General features: G+C 38.8%; 1 protein-coding gene across 1 annotated transcript in view; it reads right to left on the bottom strand.

Moving 5' to 3' along the window:
- The window catches only part of LOC112160610, a gene marked incomplete in the record, with an annotated part of 37,096 nt that overhangs the window by 6,753 nt on the left and 14,918 nt on the right, over window positions 1–15,425 (bottom strand). Inside the window, 22 exon segments of the mRNA XM_024295259.2 lie at window positions 2,124–2,301; window positions 2,469–2,602; window positions 3,185–3,302; window positions 3,408–3,442; window positions 3,969–4,067; window positions 5,504–5,639; window positions 5,736–5,902; window positions 5,986–6,136; window positions 6,212–6,358; window positions 6,661–6,776; window positions 7,052–7,202; window positions 7,336–7,530; window positions 7,611–7,791; window positions 8,573–8,802; window positions 9,546–9,638; window positions 9,733–9,842; window positions 9,912–10,062; window positions 10,253–10,456; window positions 10,984–11,164; window positions 11,236–11,468; window positions 11,847–11,902; window positions 12,069–12,219. Coding sequence (XP_024151027.1) covers window positions 2,124–2,301; window positions 2,469–2,602; window positions 3,185–3,302; window positions 3,408–3,442; window positions 3,969–4,067; window positions 5,504–5,639; window positions 5,736–5,902; window positions 5,986–6,136; window positions 6,212–6,358; window positions 6,661–6,776; window positions 7,052–7,202; window positions 7,336–7,530; window positions 7,611–7,791; window positions 8,573–8,802; window positions 9,546–9,638; window positions 9,733–9,842; window positions 9,912–10,062; window positions 10,253–10,456; window positions 10,984–11,164; window positions 11,236–11,468; window positions 11,847–11,902; window positions 12,069–12,219 — 3,217 coding nt within the window.

Below are 15,425 nucleotides of genomic sequence, written 5' to 3' on the forward strand. Positions count from 1 at the left end.
GCATTTCAAAGAAAGACTGTCCAGTTTCTTAGACAACAAACTCTAGTTAACATCTTGTCTTGTTATGGGGGCGTTATTCTGAGGGGGTGTTTTGTTTGCTTGAGCTGTTTCTGAAGAAACTTACAAATTCAACAAAAGAATCAGACTAGCTCCACTTTCCTCCACTTTTCTTCTAAACCTCAGGAAAATCAGACTTTTCAGCTACTGTAACCCAACGTCATCTCTTGGTTAATGAGTGCAGATTTTCTTGCAGCCTCAACATCCATTCATCTTCAGAACCCACTGAATCCCTTTAGGGGTCATGGGGTTGCTTGAGCCAACCCCAACTTCTGTCGGAAGAAGGTGGGGTACACCCAGAACGGGTCACCAGTCTGTTGCATTGCCACCAAATAATATGCACACCTAGGGGCAATTTAGAGACGTCAATTACTCTATGAAGTATGTTTTTGGACTGTGGGAGGAATCTGGAACATGGTAAATTCACATGTAAAAGGACCCAGCCAGGATTTGAACCAGGACTTCCTGCTGCTAGGAGAGCGATAACCATGACGCCACCATGCAGCTACTGCCTCAACTGCCAGATGAAAATGCCAAATTACTTCCCGTTTCTAATCAGCCAAAAACTGTCAAACCATTGTGATGATTTCCTGCATCAGTTTCTTCAGAACTCTCCCACAGACCCGACAGACTAAATGTCTGACTCAATTACAAATAACGCAACAAATATCTTCCTATATTTCTCAGTTCAAGGTGATGTTATATCAAGTGGAGTCCTGGATTTAATAGTATGTTACAAACTATACAAATTATTGACATACGGCATGAAGGGGTTAACACCACACTCCCTCATTCAGGTGAAGCTCTTCACTTCGACTGTGATCCTGACTCCAGTTTCACTTGTTGTGCATCTGATTTACAAGTTGCTTTGGAAAAAAAAAAAGTCTGCTAAATTTTCATCCATCCATCTTCTTCTGCTCAGCAGTGACCGGGTTGCAGGATTCTTAGCAAAGATGCTCAGACTTTCTCCAGCTCCTCTGGGGGGACCCCGAGGCATTCTCAGGCCCGCAGAGAGACATAGTCTCTCCAGCGTGTCCTGGGTCTTCCCTGGGGCCTCCGCCCAGTGGGACATACCGGAACACCTTTCCAGGGAGGGGTCCAGGAGGCATCCGGACCAAATGCCCGAGTCACCTCAGTGGGCTCCTCTTGATGTGGAGGAGAAGTGGCTCTACTCCGAGCTCTCTCCAGGTCACTGAGCTTCTCACCCTATCTCTAAGGGAGCGCGCAGCCACCCTCTGGAGAAAACTCATTTCAGTCCCTTGTAGTCGGGATCTTGTTTTTCCAGTCATGACCCAGAACTCATGACCATAGGTGAGTCCTGGAACGAAGATTGACCAGTAAATTGAGAGCTTTGTTTTCTGGCTCAGTTCTCTTTTCACGACTTCTCACTTCCTGGCTTGATGAAGCCAACAGCACATCATCATCTGCAAAGAGCAGAGATGAAATCGTGTGGTCTCCAAACTAGATCCCCTCCAGCCCCTTGCTCCACCTAGAAATTCTATCTATAAAGACTAAGAACGGAACCGGTGATAAAGGGCCGGAGTCCAACATGCACCGGGAACAGGTCTGACTTACTGCCGGCTATGCGAACCAAGCTCCTGCTTAGGTTATACAGAGATCGGACAGCCCTCAGTAAGGCTCCCAGTACCCTGTACTCCTATAACACCCTCCACAGGACACCACAAGGGACATGGTTGAAGGCCTTCTCCAAATCCACAAAACACATATGGACTGGATGAGCGACTCTGAAGAGGGTCTAGAGCTAGTGCACTGTTCCACAACTGGGACAGAAACAGCACTATTGTTCTTGGATCTGGGAGTTTGACTTTTGGAAAAATTCTTCTAAATTTCTAAATGTGAAAGAACAAAGTAGTTCCATGACAATTAATCTGTGGCCAAAAGCACCTGAAGTGAAAATGAAGAGAGATATTAAGAGACTAACAGAGTGATGGATGTCGCTACAATCTATACATCAATGCTGGTGTTTACTTTGAACCTGAAGGATCATATTTGTGCCTTTGATCATCTGTGAGAGATTAATTTATTTGATGGAACAGTTTTCTCACCATCAGGAGACAGAGTTTGCTGCCTTTGCTCTTCCTCCTTCCGATGATCCTCCGGCTCCGTCCGGTTGGTCGTCTCTTTTTCCGGGCTGCAGCCGAAGTCTTCTTTGACGACTTCAGCTGGAGTCAGCTTTTGCTCAGAGCTGTCAGGCTTCTCAGGGAGGAACACAGGCACTGGCAGCTGTCATGAACACACAACCAGAAGTCTTTGTTGAGTTTTGACAAGTTTAGTCAACTTTCTTCAGGTCCGGAGAAGAAACTCTTCATTTTTAGATGGACAGACCAAAACAAGTGTCATTCTTTTTTTTGTGGATTTTGAGAGAGTAAAGTCAGAAAACCTTCACATACCAGTACAGGTAGAGCGACAGGCTGTGGCGTGATCTGGCTGTACATGTTCATGGGCAGAGGGACGTACACCGGCACAGGCAAAGGCAAAGGCAGGACTGTTGGCTTTGCGGGAAGAACTTTCTCCTTTAAAGTGACTTTAAAAAAGCAAAAATGAGAAAATATTTGAACAAAATACAAAACAAAGGCTGTTCATTGTTTTGTGAAAAACTGAACTCGATGAATTAACTGATTTTTTAGACAAAAAAATGTGTTGGTGCTACAAGCAGTTCTGACCTAATTCTGGTGACTCCCTTGACCCTGACTTTGGGGATTCATTTTGTGCTAAAATATAACTCTGTGGCTCCCAGTACACTGAGATTTATTGTTAAAATGAGCAGATATAGAGCAGGGGTGTTTCTGAGCGCTGACTTCTGCTGTAAGTTGCGAGTCGTCCGCTCATTTTAACAATAAAAGTCACACTAAGAAAAACAACAGAATAATATTGTAGCACAAAATGAACCAACAATGTCAAATCTATAGCATAAAATTCCACTGAAGTTATGCTAAACTCCTCTATGAGCTGGAATCCACAGGTTGTGACCAGACTCACAGACCGAGTCAGGTGAGTCACCAGAAGTAGGTCGGAGCTGTTGGGAGCGCTTCCTGTCTCTCCAGAAGAGTTTACTTCATTGGAATCAGATTTTTATGTAAAGTCCCAGTATGAGGTGAGTTTGTACCTGTCTGGGTTTGCTTTTCAACCGTCTGCACTGTGCAGGAGACCCCTTTGTTGTGAACCAGAGGAACACAGAACACAGATTTGTTCTTCAGCTCCTTGGAATCTGTCTGAATACTGGCCTGAAATAAGACAAAAATAATTTTAAAAAGTCTATATGTACCAAATGACTGAAAAATCGACTTAGTTCAAAAAAGAAGAATATTTATTATTCTATTCAAACTTACATGTCCAACAACTTTAGTTTGGATATCGGGAAAAGCTGTGGAGGCGAGGAGAGCTTCAGATTAGAAAAATGCTTGAAATTTTGAGGGAATACATCAAATACATAAAATAACCATCAGAAAAAATAACTTTGAAATGTTTTAATGAGATTTTGGACGCTTAGAAAAAGTTTTTTTTTTTTTTAATATTTAATAAAGATTTATAGGAAAAAACAAAGACATGAGGACTAATAGGCTTGTTTGGGATCAAACATAATAACAGTTTAATAATAAAATATATTGTCCAATACAATAGAAACATGAGCACAGCACCTGAATTGTACAAACATCCTTGATGTTGATTTTTGCAAAAATAGACCGTAAAATAGTAAAAAAAACATTATTTTTAGGATATGACTTATTAAGCTGCCAATAAAATTGAGTGGCTCAAATAGTCCAAATGTTTGTTGTTATTTCAGCACATAGGGCAAAAACTCATGATCTTTATTATGATAAATAATGCTGCTGTCTTAGGATGTTGCAAAGATGCAGATATTTTATGGTAGTATGTGTGTTATTACATACCGAGCTGAGCAGCGAGGGGCACAGAGTTGGACAGTGGGATGATGCTGGTGATGACCGGCAAAGAGTCCCCGGATCCCACAGATCCAGAAACTGAAGAGCCTAAATGTAGGAAATGGAGATCTTTCAAGAAAGTAGTCAGAAAAAAAAATGTCTGCTGACAAGTCTGTGGTAAAAATGTATAAAAGTCCACATGAATACAGACTGGTAAATATGAAAGTAGCCACAAGAGAATATATACTGAATTATTTCATCCTAATTGCTGTTTTTCTCTCAATACTTAAAAAAAATCTTCAAAATCCAGGTGGGTGCATGCTGGTTCTTCTCATATCAGTAACTTATGGACAAGAATCTGAATGCACCACAGATGACATCAATCTGCAAAATACTTCAGCTGTACGGCAGGTCGTGGCTTTACAGTGCAAAATGTCTGGGAAATGTACACAGAACAGTCTCAGAATTGTATCAGTGCGCACAAGATGGTATCTGGATACTATCTGGTGAGCACCAGATACTTTCTGGATACCATCTGGCGAGCACCAGATACTTTCTGGATACCATCTGGTGAGCACCAGATACTTTCTGGATACCATCTGGTGAGCACCAGATACTTTCTGGATACTGTCTAGTGAGAACCAGATACTATCTAGATACTATCTGGTGAGCACCAGACAGTAGACAGAATTTTTTTTTCACAATATTTTTCATTTTTTTTAACTTCGATGTCCCTTGAGGGCACGTGTCAAATTCAAGGCCCTCAAGATCATTTTATAATATTTGTTATAAATGGCCCAATGTACCTTGCGCTCATTTCTAACTTGTGTAATTTTGAAAAAATGTATTTTTATGAAGGGTAAAATATTGAAAGTTGCTTAAGGTTTAAGTTGATTTATTCTGGAATATCTCTGCCTGTTTTTATTCATAATTATGTTGAAAAGTTACAGCTTTAAATTTTTCAAAATTGGCATTCTGCTAGCCTTTTGGAGTATTTTGGCATTTACTAAGTTTTATTTGGCTATTTTGGAGTTTAGTTAATATTTCAGCTACATGCTAGGTGTTTTGGCTAACCTTTTTTTTTTTGCTTTTTAGGCTAATTTGACATTTAACTAATATTTTAGCTGGCTATCGGCTTTAGCGTTTTCAGCTATCAGCTTCAGTGTTTTTAGCAATCAATTTCAGCATCTTCAGCTATTAGCTCTAGCATTTTCTGCAACCAAATTCAGCTTACAGCATTCACACTAGCATTATTGCAGGTAATGCTACATATCTAGTTCATAATTATGTTAAAAAGTTTTAAAGTTTTAAAAATTTCTTTTTAGAATGTTCAATAAATGTTCATCCGTTTGGCCAGTGACCTAAGATGTTTTTGGAATTTGGCTCCTTGTGCGATTGAGTTCGACACCCCTCTTTTAGGGGCTCCATAGCAAATAGATCAAAAGAGAACTTTAAGGCACAGTTTCTATTAACTTATGGTTAATTTAATTCAATGCAAACCCAACTCTAAGAGAATATTCTTACATCAGAGCAGCTATGCTCACCTGTGTGAACCGTCTGCACCTTTTTGCTGCAGAAGCACAGGAGACACTTCAGATCGCAGAAGTGTTTGACCTCTCCCAGCAGAGGAAGGCTCTCCTTCAGTCTGCCCGTGTGACTGCACATGTCACATGCAGACACCTGAGAGGGAACAGAGTCAGGTCAGTATGTTTGTATCTGCGTTCATCACACATGCATTTTACCCAGACACCTAAAAGGAGGTTGGTCCATGCTTACGTGACTTTGGAGGCTTGTGTAACCGAAGCTGCACTCTGCAGAGCAAAACTCCTTCTCGTCATCGTGGGCCGTCACTACAGTCTTGGAGATGGAGTGGCAGAAGGTGCAGGACTGACAGTGTTTGCCCCAATTCTTCTCCAGCTCATAATGAAAGAGGATCTTGCAGCCTGAAACGAGAGGTTGTTTTCCAGACATCATTCATAGACGCTATACACCATCAGAGCAGACCTTCGTGTTTCTGTGCCCCCACCTTCACTGCAGAAGCAGCAGTCCTTATTGTTGACCCTCTTCACCTCATTGATGAGTCTTTCATTCTTGCAGTATTCACACAAGCTTGCGATGTTATTGATCCTCTTAAACTCCTGAGAACAGGCCGGACTGCACACAAAGTTCACCCCTTCCTGCAGACAGCAGCAGGAACATTCAAACTATTTTGAACTTCACATAGACACACAGTTTAAAGAACACAAACCCACTTTGTAATGGATGACGGTGGGTGGGGTGTGAATGGTCTGTCGACACTGAGCGCATGCTGGTTTGTCAGGCGAACTGTAAAGGTCGGCTTCCATCGGGCTGCTCGTTCCTTGTGAGTTTGCAGCATTGTTCTGGTCTTTGTGTTTCTCCTTTAACAAAGAAAAAGAAGCCAATATTTAAATGCGTTTGTGAAACATGAGGATCATATGTGACAGATTTCTACGATGGTCACAAGGTTACACTAAACAGCTTTGATCTGCACTTTATTTTCAGTTCACCAGTTAATGCTCTATTAGTGACTGAATTAGTGTGATGTGCAAAGAGTCTTTATGGTCATTATTCGAGGAACAGTATATAGGTTTCAGTTTTTCCTTTGGGATTGGATTATTTGGTACATGAGCGAATAAAAAATGTCCAGATTGCCTTCAGGTTTCAGAAATATTTTTTTTACCTTAAAAGACATTGCGCAATTCAGAGTGCAGAAACTTCGTATGGATGAGTCAGACATGGAGAGATGACAAGCTGGTATTCTCATCATACCGCAATTGTTGCAGTTTAACTCTGTGCCTGATGGGAAAAAAAGACGCATCATGAGCTCAGCTTTGCCACAATGAAGGTAGAACTAGTTAAGATTTTGACAAACAAACCAGCGTTTTTTTTGTTTTTGTTTTTTTGGCTAGAAACTGCATAATGATAATTACAATATTACTTGGAACGATTTTACACCAGAAAAAATACAGACGATTGAGGCCATTTAGGAGTTCTATGCTTGAAGTTGGACATCAAAAACGTTGTGGTGAGAAGGACCTTTGTTCCTGTATCCAGTCTGAAGGGTCCTTTACCTGATGTACTTAAGCCTTGGATCTTTGATGCCATCAAACAGCTCTTGGTGCAGAAGAGCTCCAGCAGTCCATCACTGTTTTTGTGTGGAATCATGTCCGACATGAGAGCAGAGGTGGAGCACATGGAGCATTGCTGCGGGGTTTGGTTTTTCTGTCAATAACATCAAAAATAAAGGTTTGTGGCCTCCTTTTACAGCATGTTTATTTAATTTTAATAAATATATTGAACTGGTGAAGTTTTTTTGTATTAATTTAATTTATTCTAAACACCTCCAATAACTAACCTGCTTGAATTGAGACAAACACTCTGAGCTGCAGAGAGCTTTGTTTCCATCCTCCATCTTGAGCATGAGCGGTGTCTTGCTGCAGGCGTGGCAGTTCTCACATACAGACAGACTGTTGATGTTGCAGAAACGATGAAAGCAAGGATCGCTGCAGACCTTATGGGTGACCTCCTGATGTTTGACCTCATGTTTGCTCTGTGGTGAGAAGACCATCGGGCAGCACAGAAGTCAGCTTTAAGGCTTCAGACAAAAAATACAAACTGAAACAGTCTTACAATGCAGTATCTGGAACAAACGCTGCACTGGGAATGAGAAGGGGCTCCAGCGATGGGGATTTCTGTAGACACGATGCTCTTGTAATTGAAGGAGGACAGACATGATTGGCTGCAGAAGTCCTTCATGGTCGTCTCATTGTTCTCTAGGATTTGGAGGGTGGCCTCCGGCTGTGAGATCATCCTGGGAAACAAAGATGCATCGTTTAGCTTTAGTACTGATTAAAATAATAGTAAAGAATCTTTTAAACTTTTTAGATAAACTACATGAAAGGTTGTCAATTTCTAAAACAATAACAAAAAAAGCTAATGAAGGAGATCTGTGAGATTCTTTTTAAATTTAGAGCCAAAAATGACAAACATTTGATCATTTTGCATGGAGCCTCATTTAAAACATACAGTTTGTTTTAAAAATTAAAACTAATTCTTTCATTGATTCTTGTTGTGGGAATTCCTCTCAGACTTCTTGCTGGCTAACTTGTGCTGGTGAACATGGAAATCAGTGAGCTCAGACTACTGGCAAACACTGTGTTGAACATATTTATGGGCATTTTAGTTGTTTAGTGAAGAATTTTTATTGCTTTGTTTGCAATTTTTTAGGTAAGATATAATTTGCTATTTAAAAAAGCAAAAAGCAGTCTATTTAGGTGTACTACAAATATACATACTAAAATTAAGACGGTATACTCTAAATTAACTTTTTATTTTATTGTACACTTTAAATGTTCCAATTAAATCTGAAGAAGTTTTCAGTTAGCATATTTCCTACACTCTATGTACACGGTCTCTAGTACACTTGCTGTACTTATACTCAAGTACACTTACTAAAATATGACTATATTTTGCTTATGGTTATGCATTTGAAACAAGAACTAATTTTTAACCTAATTTAATCATTTGGATGAATAGGTGTTTGTGAAATCTGTTCTTCCTTTTGCTGATAGTTTGAAACCCGCTGGACTCACTGCAGGCAGAAGTGGCACGTCTTCATGGTTTTATTTTGGTAGAACTTGAGCAAACAGGAAGTGGAGCAGAAGATGTCAGCATGGCCTTTCCGCTGGTAAACGGTCTCTCCGTCCTTCAGTACGCTCTTGCAGGCGGAGCAGGACGCAGGACAGTCTGTTTGCCCTGAGGCGGGCTGTGCAGGTTTGGATTCCTCTTTTAGAGAAAACACTGAAGAAATCTTCAAGTCTTCCTGTCAAGTACAGGAAAGAAAAAATAATTTAATGTAGGACATCCAGCATCTACCCTTCCGCCAATCTAAACAGAAATGCTCCCACTAAGGGAATTCTGGGAGTACAAAGCAATGTTTGTTTAATTATTTTATATTTTGTCTTAAATTGGGTATCTATTTTAGGATTTAAACATTTATATTAAACTTGTTTGTCTCAAATATATTTATACATGTATTCAAAAATGTTACTATTATCATTACTATTGCATCAATGGCCTATTTTAAAATATTCCATAAATAAAAGAAACTTTGAGCACAGCAAAAAAGAGCGATGTATCCTAAATCTAAAACAATATTAAACAAATGAATGTGGCATCATTTTAATTAGGTACATTAATTTAATTTTACTGAATAATGATGCTCTGTCAAATATGAGGTATAACTTTTCAGAGAAATAAATATAATTGATAAAAAAAGTGAGAGTGAAAAGTACTGCATACTGTCTAAAAGAAAAACTTTCAATTTACAATTTACAAAAATACAAATTACAATTTTCATTATGGAAACTTTAAAATTCATTAATAAATAAAAATGTTTTGCAAATAAAACAGACAGAAAAAAATTACGATTTGTTTAAATAAAAATAAGAAAGTTTTTTTTATTTTTTTTCTCTCCTTGAGATCTAGGTCCTCAGTTGCTCTGCAGGTGGTATCCTGGTGAGAGCTCCTTTAAGGATGTGTCTGTGCTTTTGTACATTTGCATACCTTCTTCACGTCTGGCTCATCTTTGACGTCCTGCAGAAACATGGAGGCGGGTGGGTCTCCATTGTAGTCCTCATCAATTTGCTCCTCTTTTATCTTTGGAGAGCAAAGACAAAAACAACCAGAAAAACAAACTTAGCTGATACAGGCTCAGTCTCCCTGTTGTCCTACACGCCACAGTGGTTCTCACCTTGAATCCATGCTTTTTAGGGGAAACGGGATCCATTACAGCATCTTTAGAGTTTAGATTTAGCAGAGGCGGCTTCACTTCTTCCTCGTTGCATGAAGAACTCTTGATGTCTGCAAAAAAATGCAATTCATTTTATGTTTGGATTTCAAATTAATGAAAAATATGAAGATCCAAAGAACCTGAAATGGTGATTGTCTGGGCTTTGTGCACCATCAGACATCTGTGGCTGCAGAAGAACTCCAACTCAGCTTCGCAGTCTTTATTTTCAATCATGTCTGACATCCAGTGGGACGTACGGCACGTTGGGCAAGTACGAGGCGTTAGCACTCCCTGTGAAATAAATTAAATTAAAGGAGAACAACTTCAGCTCATCTTGATATTTCTAAAATATAAATGGATCTATTCCTAAGTAACTCATTCAGTCTGAATATGAAATAATGACAGATCATTGCCTTTTTTACCCTACTTCACCTCCTGATGTGAATTTTTGCTTCTCTAAAGAGAGGCAAGAGTTCTGCACCTTTTTGAACTTAACGAGACATTTGTCTCCACAGATGTTTTTCCTGCAGCCCTCCATCGTCACCGTGAGCCCCTTGTCCAGGTAGATGTTGCCGCATACGTCGCACATGGAAAACGGAAGCTTGTTGACTCTGTGGTAGATGGTTAAGCAGGACTGGCTGCAGAACTTGTGGACCTCGTTGCCAATGGTTCGCTGATGCTTACACTTATTGGTGAGAAGAGAACATCTTTAGTTCAACACCAAATCCCTTAAAAAACCTTGAGTTCTACAGAAACTTTAGCAACAGGGTTTCTTAAAAGACCCATTCTGATCATCTTTTGATCTATTGTTAACTAGGGGTCTATATTGGCAAGAGTCTGGCAATACGATACATATCACGATATATAACCCTAACACAGTAACAGAGACAATATGGCACTTTGTTATTAAAGGTAATGACATAGAAAAAGACTTTATCTGAATATTAATAAACCATTTAAGCGACTGTATCTTATATACAAGTTGATTTAAGCCAAATAAAAAAAAAAAATCATGATGCTTTTCTTTCATTTGAAAAGCCAAAAGGTTTTTACAGGAATGCTAAAGTCTCAGTTACCTTATTTGTTGTTTTTTGTGAGCTGGATTCATATACTTTTTACGGCCGTTTGGTAACATTTCTTATAGGTTCATCACTTCAAAAGTCCCCCAAAGATCAAGCGGGGAAGGTCAGAAAGAACATGCTGTTAGCTTACATAGCGGTACTTGGAACACATCTTGCAAAGGGAACACGGCCCCTGTTGTGACTGGGGCTTCACGGCAGCCATCTTCTTTTTGGTTTTGACAGCACTAAGACATTCGTTGCTGCACAACTCCATCAACACTCCCGAGTTGTCCACTGGAGCCAGGATGACGTTTTGTGGTCTCTTTATAACACTGGGGGAGAGGAGAAAAATGGATGAGCAGGTGAGGAAAACAAAGTGTTTCTAAAAAGGTGGAGGACTTACTTAAAGCAGTTGTAGCACATCTTAAAGACAAACTTGATGTGAGGATGTTTCTCTTTGACACAAGGCACTGAGCAGAAAACCTCTGCATTTATCTGGTATTTTGAGGAACCTTTATTCACTTCTTTGCAACAGTTGCAACAGATAGTGTCCACAAGGGAGACAGTGGGATGTGGCGCCTTATCCGGCAGGGAGCCACTGCCATCCTGAACATCTGAGCAGAGCGGTCCTTCATCCTGAAAGAAAAAGTCTAGATCAGCAGATAAATCTGTCAACTTCCTCCTGTAGATCCAGGCTGAAGAGGTGGGACACGCTAATAACCAGTAGTGCATCTTATGGGAAAATGTAACCATGAATGAGATACATTACTGAATATTTGAACCACTCTACTTTTACAAACTGCTCAAGGTTAAGCCAAGCCACAGATTTCTTTTAAAAGAAGCATTCATTATGTGTGGGGTCAGGGGGTGTATGTGTTAATGGAGGGGAGGGGGTAGGGCAAATAGTGGGTTGGGTTTTTATTTTAATTTCTAATTATTTTCAATTTTTAATTTATGATACTGGATTGTATCCTTATTTTTTTCAAAATATAGAAAAAATCAAAATCTACTCACAGCTATTGATGTCTGCTGTGACTGGTTCCCTGCTTCGTTATTCCAATTTGATGTTTCTAAAAAGGAACAAAAAAAAGTTCGATTACACTCTGTGACATTACAAAAGTAAGGTTTTCATCATTTTGAAAAATCACAGCTCTATCCAGCATCATTTGTAAAACAGATCGACTGAGGAAAATGAGAAACAGACAGAGGGGAAGAAAAGAGTCGTGCATCCTTTACCTTGCTCTTTGATGCATTTCTTCTTGTAACTCGACAGACAAGACCAGTTGCAGAAGAGATTCATGGTGGAGTCATTATTTTTGTGGTGGAGCATGTCTGGCAGGGGCAGATAATTGCGGCACTTGAGGCACTGATGGTATGTGTCATTTTTCTGCAAAAAATAAAAATTGAGAATGTTTGTTTTTGAAGCGTGAACATTTTTCTAAAGTAATGTCTCTGCTTATATTTGTATAGTTTCACCGAAACCAAATATAGACAGAAGGAAAAACTATTAATTAACCACAGCATATCATTGTTGAATTGTGTTTAAATTATATTTTGGGCAATTGAAAGTGTAGCAGGAAGGGGAAAGGTGGTTTAATAACTTACTGTAGTGGTCCCTAACTACTGGGCCACGGAGGAAATAATTAATAATGCCTATTTTTTTTCTTTTGAGTCTCAACAATCTTTTATTTTGAAAAATAACCGGATTCTCTCAGTCATAGCTTCTTATCATTATAGGCTTGTTAAAACCTTGTAGGCTATTCATACATTGTCCATTGTTAAATGCTTCCATAACAAATTCACTTTCATAAATAGCGTTTCTTTTCCTAAATTAATCAAACAAAGGTCATTTTGTTTTACATAGAATATGCAAATGCAAATATGATAAGTAAACTGCTAAAAGCCCCAGAACAAACTATATCTTAACCATCCACCTTCTTTTTCAGCATTTTAGGACAAAATATGAGTACTCAAAAACAAATCAGTGAGCTGCGACAGGGGATACAAATTCTGACAAGACTACATATCTTGGCAAAACACCAGCTTATATACAACAGGCACAAGCTGCTGAGATGTTGGCAAAAAAATAAAATAAAATAAAATAACAACCATGCATCAGCTTTGCATTGCTTTTTCTATGTAATAACTTACTTATGGAAAAGTTTGAAATGTTGTTCATCAGTTTCATTGTGTGTTATTTTTTAGATGATCAGTTTTTTCCTTTTAAAATCGGACCAAAATTAAACATTTTATGGTCATTTTACTGTATGCGTCTCTTGTCTCTTGTTTACAGCAATAAGATATATTGCTAGAGATGACACGCTAGCCCAGGGGTCGGCAACCTGTGGCTCCGGAGCCACATGTGGCTCTTTTACCCCTTCATATGGCTCTATGGATAATGTAAGGGTTACTAAAATAGCATTTTTTTTTTTTTTTGATTAGTAACGTTCATAAATTACGACGGAGTATTAGGGCAACTTTATAAAGAAAAATTTATTTTTAAAATTACAACTTTAAATCTCTTAAATTTCTGAGAAAAAAGTCATAAAGTTACGAGATTAAAAGTTGTAAATTTACGAGATTTAAGGTTGTAATTTTACGAGAAAAAACTCATAAAATTACTTTTTTTTTGTGGCCCTAATACTCCGTCGTAATAAAATAATCTACTGGTAAAATACAATGCAAATTTTGTTATAAAGTTTGATCTTATGTGAGTTTAAAGCACATATTATCTTGTGGTGCACCAACTTTGGTTATTAGCTCCCCAGAGCAGCACTGAGAAGATCCTGTTTGGCACAGAGTATCTTTTTTTTTTTAAAAAATAAGCTATTGGGCTTCTGTTAAGTGCAAAAAAAAACACACTTTTTGAGAGATGCAAGTTTATATATATTTGCTTTTGTTTGTGCCAAAAAAGGCAATTTATATGGTTCAATTGTAACACAGCAGTAAATAGACATCTATACCATTCCAATATGGCGTCCAACTTTGCGTGCGCGACAAGCTAGCATGTCGTCTCTAATGACACATCTCGCTGGCGACTCTAGCCTATATATCTCAATGCGTAACAGGCATAGATTTTAATATATAATGGTAACAGGCTAACGTAGCATCTTTAGCACTGACGGTGTCTCGCTAGCGTAGATCTTTACCGCTGCTACAAAAATGTCAAGAAATATCGGAAATTATCGAAAACTTATGGTTAGGGTTAAACGGGTCGTCGCCCCTAAACTTCAGGGGATGGGTCAAATGCGGAGAACACATTTGAAGCACACCTAACGGGACTTAATTTAAGTTTAATTTTGAATTCATGCGGGCAACGCACATATTTCTATTAGCAAACGGGAATTTCCTTTACTTTATGTGCTGGTCGAACATAAATACGTGCAAATAGTATAACCCTAAAATAAAACCTACTGGTGAAGGTGCAGGCTCTTCTCTTGATGGTGGTTTCTTGATAGAGGGTACCGCGCCCTTCTTCAAAAATAATTTTACAGAAAAGCCTAATTCTTTCTCCTTCAAGTTCGCGAAAGAGTCTTTTTCGAAGTGCTTACCGCAAATTATTGAATATTTATTGAAGATACCATGACCAAGAAATTCAGCCCATTTGTTTCTCATAGCCAAGTCCTTGGGAAAATAATGAAAGCTAACATTACTGTCGCCTTTCATTGAATCACAACCATTTACAGCACAAAAGTGTGAAGAAGTCATCTTCTCTTCTCTTCTGCCCTGGACTTGAGCCTGCTGGGCGGGGCAGATCGAGGAGCTTGCGCATGCGCTCTCGGGCCGTTCTGACATCAAAACGGTTCAATTCAAACAGAGCATCTTTGCAACAGTTTGACAGCGACTTAGAAGGAGAAATACTCAGGAATGCAAAAATGAAATTATTTCTTATTACACTTGTTCTCTTTCATGAGAAAAATTGCACAAAAACTAAAATTAAAAACAGGATTTTCATTGGAGGAGGTCTTTAAAGAACCTATACCATGCTTTTCTTAAGGCTTTCAGAATGAACTATATCCACATATATGATACTACCTTTGGAACACTGTTGAACAAATTATTTATAAAATTTGAGTTCTTTTTATAAGACGTCTAGATCTCTGAGGGTCCGCTTTTAGCTCCTTATGGGTGCCCCCCATTTCATGACATCATCCTAGAACCGGCCTCTACAGTGAGTCTGCGTTTCGCTCATGAAAACAAACACAATTTTTTTCAAAATTAATGTAAATACTGTGTATCTGCCTTGAGTAGTCTGGGCGTTTCTCCTAAAATTTTGGCACAAAAATAATGGTTAATGGGTTACTTTGTGGTGAAATTCAGTCAAGAAATGCAAAGAACACCAGATGAACATTTCAGGATTTATTGAAATGATGAAAATATTGTCTTGTGTTCTGATTAGCACTGGCTGTGAATGTTTTTTTTTTTCCTCTTTGAAACGTCATCAATCTCCTTATCAAAAAACCTCTTCGTTTTCATGCGGATCATTTTCCTGGAGACACATGGATCTTTCCGTCTTTGTTCAGTAATCCATGTTAAAACCACTTCTAATTAGACGCTCATTATAATACACTTAAAGGCTCAAAACGTTGATTT

Source organism: Oryzias melastigma, linkage group LG11 (genome assembly GCF_002922805.2).
Source record: "Oryzias melastigma strain HK-1 linkage group LG11, ASM292280v2, whole genome shotgun sequence".
Lineage (NCBI taxonomy): Eukaryota > Metazoa > Chordata > Actinopteri > Beloniformes > Adrianichthyidae > Oryzias > Oryzias melastigma.